This window comes from Anoplopoma fimbria, chromosome 23 (assembly GCF_027596085.1).
Source record: "Anoplopoma fimbria isolate UVic2021 breed Golden Eagle Sablefish chromosome 23, Afim_UVic_2022, whole genome shotgun sequence".
NCBI lineage: Eukaryota > Metazoa > Chordata > Actinopteri > Perciformes > Anoplopomatidae > Anoplopoma > Anoplopoma fimbria.
In genome coordinates, this window is record NC_072471.1 from 19,897,010 (window position 1) to 19,901,776 (window position 4,767).

Consider the following 4,767-nt stretch of genomic DNA (forward strand, 5'->3'; position numbering starts at 1 on the left):
GACTCCTTTGACAAAAACAATAATAATTCATTTAGTTAATTAGTCTGTGTTATGTGTTTTAAAGGTTAAAGTCACATAGCCAGTTGTCCAATTGTGTCTGTGTTGTATGGACTGTGTTCTCTTTCTGCGATCTCTTATTACTTATTACAGGACATGCATGAACCAAACGAACCTCCCCTCAACAGCAAACTCCTTCCTGAGTTTACAAAAGTTACAATATCGAATTCATCATCCTCATTATCCTGCAGCCTGTGTGAAACACTTTTTGACAGTTTCCTTATCGGTGAAACTATTTTTCTATGTCTGAATAGTTACTTTACCATTGATAAACAGTGGAATGTTTGAAATGGTGAGTTTTACCGTTACCCACACAAAAATGTAATTAACAATAATGCTTGCTTCAAATTTAAAACATAAAATCAGGTGAATTGCAGTGCACGCGGCATAATACTTTCTCAGGTCCAAGCAGAATCAGAATTTGTAAGTGTGTGGTTTTTTTCACTGCAATATTGTGGCATTATTTCAGACTAAATCACAATTAGTCATGAATTATGATTTAGTTCAACATTGGAACAGATTGATCCTGACTTGTAAGGACAGCTGGATTTGTGTCAGTTAGAGTGTGGGAGTTTTTACCATGGAAGTGTCAAAAATGCACTATGTACAACTTCCATTAGAAAAAAATTACTGGACCAGCGTTCAATAATTAATATTTATTTAATTAATATATACTTCTTGACTCTAATCATTGCTGGTCTTTGTGGACTGGCGGGGATATTCTGTTTCTCAAAGTTCAAAGGCAACACGAACCCAAGACCACAACTCAGGAGGAAGTTGAAAAATAAAGAGTCTTTACTTCAGACAAAATACAAGGATATCCAAATCCAGGCAGGCAAATAAAGAACAAAGGGGTCAGGCTGAGGCAGAATCCAAGGTACACAGGCAGGGTCAAAAAACAAGGTAGATCAGGAAAACTACTAGTAGAATTTAAATGAGGAATAGCCAAGGAACATGGCACGAAGAGCTAGTAGAAGTGGACTGGTAGAAATACTACGGAGTTAATGAGGGCATGGAGAACAGGTGAGTGGGGAGGAGGAGCAGGTGACGGTAATCTACTAGTGGAGGAGCAGGCAGGAGGGAGTGACCGGGTCTGACATGACAGCAGACAAAACATGAACAACATGTATAACCAACAAACTGAATAACATAAGCAGATTGGAATTCAAAATGATGACACTGTTGTATTTTTGCTGGCAGGAGGTGTAAAAAGCTGTGTGTTTGATTATTTTCTGTCTTCACAGTTGCAGTATCCTGTACAGGTCAGTGTTGACATGTTATTCTAGTGACGTCAGCATTTCTCCTTTTGTGTTTCCTCAGACTTGCGTCGAATGACAGCAGGTTTCATGGGCATGGCGGTGGCCATCATCCTTTTCGGTTGGATCATTGGTGTGCTCGGCTGCTGCTGGGAACGAGGCCTCATGCAGTATGTGGCTGGCCTCCTCTTCCTCATGGGAGGTGAGTCACACACAGAGAGACACACACACACACACACACACACACACACACACACACACACACACACACACAGACAGACACTGATATGCTGTGTGCTGCACAGCTCTGGCTTGGTATGAGACAACTGAACACTCAGTTATGACAGGCGTTAGATAGGTGCTGTGCCCTACAGCTAGTATAATGAACAGGCAATTCAAAAGTAAATTATGTTGCAATAAAGGCACAAGAATAGGCAAGGTTAGTCTGCAGTGGCAAAGCAGCTTACAGGGTTCCCAAAATGAGACCAAATTTAGAGCTGTATTTCCAACTGCTCCTACAGAACACAGTAAAAGATTCATTCAGATGAGATAAAGTGGATATTGAGACATATAGCAGACATGTTCTCCTTTTGATCTGCTGGCTTTTCAGCCATAGTTGGGGTTTTGGTTATGAATCAGAGATCTCTGCTTCATTCAAAGATCGCTCAGTGAGGGTGACTCATTTATTCACCAACAATGCTAGCAGCCAGGAAGTAAGAGTCAATTGAAAGTTGAGACCGCAGGTGATGGTCTAGTGGAGCATGGTTCCAAAACTTGATCGACTTGGAACTTCAATGGTTGAATTATCAGTACAAACAATAGCACACTTAGCTGAAATAATTCTGCAAGTACTTTTTGCACGGAACGTAATGCCATCAGGAAATGTTTTGGTCACTGCCAACACAAAACATTTTCTGTAATATTGCAAATCCAAAGGGATTAAACTTTGCTCTCAAGCTGTCTTTTCTCATGTGAACTGCCTAGTGCAACACCATGAATACCTGCAAGGAGAGAATGTCTTGTAGTGTGGGCAAATGTCTCCATTGTAACTATTATGACAGGCTTTTCACTTTCTACTGCCTAGGCCTATAGGAATACATGGCTCAATAGAGCTTATTTTCCTCTATCAATGATGAGTAATTGGCTGCTCTGGCAATATGGAGGGCCTTCCTATATGTTTTAAGACCATCTTACCAGACTGTGAGACCGAGATTCTTCCAAATTCCAAACACAATATCCTTTCAAGTTTTTGTGATGTGAGCATCAATTTGCGAGTTTAAGGGTTATACAATGGAGCTAACTTCCTTTGGTTTATTATCTTTATTTTAAAGAGGTGTCAAATAAATGTGGAGGTTTGAATACATTTGAAACACCACTTGGAAGCTACGGAATGATATAAAACCTCAAAACCACCACCCCATGCAGGACACTGGCAGCTCTGTGCAGCTCCTTCACCACCGGCTGCTTCACCCCCGGTGGTGAAGGAGAGGTACTGCAGGTCCTTCCTTCCTGCTGCTGTCAGGCTGCACAACCAGCTCTGCTCCCAGCAGACCACACATACCAAAAATCTGTGCAATATAAATCTGTGCAATATAAAAATATGTGCAACCCACTGTACGATACTATTCTGTCTGTTTATATAACATTTTAGTTACTGTGGATTTTTTTCTTTTTTAACTTAATATACTTAAGGTGTTATTACTTATTTACTTATTAATAATACTTGTTTGATCTTGTTTTTTACTATGTCTCTTGTTTGCACTATCCTTTCTGCTGCTGTAATCCTGCAAATGTCCCAGCTGCAGGATTAATAAAGGATTATCTTATTTTATCCTATCTTATCTTAAAACACCCAAAAATAATGTACGAGCCAAGTAAGGATAGTGGAAGATGCTTGTAATAGTTTAATATGGAAAAGGTCAACGCTGACTTAAAAAACATAAGCTGGCATGTTGAATATTTAACCAAAACTTTCCCTAACTGTAACCAAGTGTTTCAGAAGCCTTAAACCTTTACCTGAGACCTGTCCTAACATCTCTGGTTTCAAATATCTGTGCTTTAAATATCCAACCAGACAGCCTGACCTTCTCTTTATGAATTCTTAGCAGTAATAGAATGTCCTTGCATGGCAGGATTTGGCCAGGCACCCGATGACGAGAAGGTGTCGGCGTTTTGTTAAGTTTGGATTTCATTGACAGGTTTGATGTATTTTTCTCCTTTTAACATCATGTTCTGTCGTTGCAGGAACGTTCTGCATCATCTCCCTCTGCACCTGTGTTGCCGGCATCAACTTCGAGCTTTCCCGTTACCCTCGGGACCTATACGGCCTAACTGATGACATTGGCCACGGCTATGGCTGGTCCATGTTCTGCGCCTGGGGAGGCCTCGGCCTCACCCTCATCGCTGGCTTCTTCTGCACCCTGGCTCCCTCTGTCCAGCCGATACCCCAATCCACCTGCCCCAAATCCAGGCAGGAGAACGGCACTGTCTGCTAAAGCTGGCAACTGTTAGCTGACCAACTGAAACCACAGATTGACAACAAACAAACAGAAAAACTGTTCCTTGTTTCCATCCGTCTGCTTATCTCCAGTTTCTCCTGGATACAGATTTCTTTTTTAATTGTGTGTGTTTAAAAATGGGTGTCTTGATGACCTGCTATCTTGAAAAAAAAACTGAACTAAAGAAATATTGTCAAAAATGTGAAGTTATGCTTGTTTTGTTGTTATGGAGCAGAAACGGAGATGGACCATGACCAAGTAAGGATCCAGAAGTAGAACTTCAAGACACTGAAATACGTTTTGTATTGGTTATAGCAAAAGAGTGGCTCTAAACCTTTAAGGACATGGAAAAGGTGTTCAGACTGGGAAATACTTCTATTAACTGGTCTACTGTGATTTTGGAGAACTCAATGAATCAGCACTGTTAATATCACATTTCTCATGGACTTGGCCTCTTGGAGCCTCCTGTGGGATAATTAAAAAGGGAATGTACCAGGTGTGAAACCATGTAACTTACTGGGCTAGGATCATGTTTTGTGGCCATCTGTTAACTTTCAGTAATCCAGCTTCAGAGTGGGACATGCGGGCAGTGAGGAGGTACAGGATCTCCACTGCTGTACTTTATTGTACAGAATAATCCACAAAAGTTACAGTCAGGACATTTTATGTTGGACCATTTTCATTCTGGTGTAGGTGCATTTCAGTCTGTCTGGTGATCTCATCTGACATATCATTTTATACATGAATTACTCTTTCATTCAAAGTGTATTTTCCTTTTTACTAAACCCTCCATGTTGTGAAAGAACTGTTGACCGAGTGTACGTTCAAAGTGTGTGTGTGTGTGTGTGTGTGTGTGTGTGTGTGTGTGTGTGTGTGTGTGTGTGTGTGTGTGTGTGTGTGTGTGTGTGTGTGTGTGTGTGTGTGTGTGTGTGTGCGTGTGCGTGCGTGCGTGCGTG

The 4,767-nt window shown here is 41.1% G+C and overlaps 1 protein-coding gene across 1 annotated transcript; it reads left to right on the forward strand.

The window, feature by feature from the left end:
* Positions 1-1,061: 1,061 nt before the first annotated feature.
* tmem178bb (transmembrane protein 178Bb) lies at positions 1,062-4,048 on the forward strand. Its single transcript, XM_054625102.1, has 3 exons — positions 1,062-1,107; positions 1,378-1,515; positions 3,558-4,048. Exons 1-3 carry the CDS (start codon positions 1,062-1,064, stop codon positions 3,806-3,808), a joined length of 435 nt encoding a protein of 144 aa, XP_054481077.1. The 3' UTR covers positions 3,809-4,048.
* Positions 4,049-4,767: the final 719 nt, after the last annotated feature.

Excerpts from the sequence above, each read along its gene's own strand:
- tmem178bb (XM_054625102.1), top strand. The coding sequence starts at position 1,062 with ATGAGGGCATGGAGAACAGGTGAGTGGGGAGGAGGAGCAGGTGACG. Across the intron at positions 1,108-1,377 it reads GGGAGGAGGAGCAGGTGACG|ACTTGCGTCGAATGACAGCA; the intron begins GTAATCTACTAG and ends GTGTTTCCTCAG. Across the intron at positions 1,516-3,557 it reads CCTCCTCTTCCTCATGGGAG|GAACGTTCTGCATCATCTCC; the intron begins GTGAGTCACACA and ends CTGTCGTTGCAG.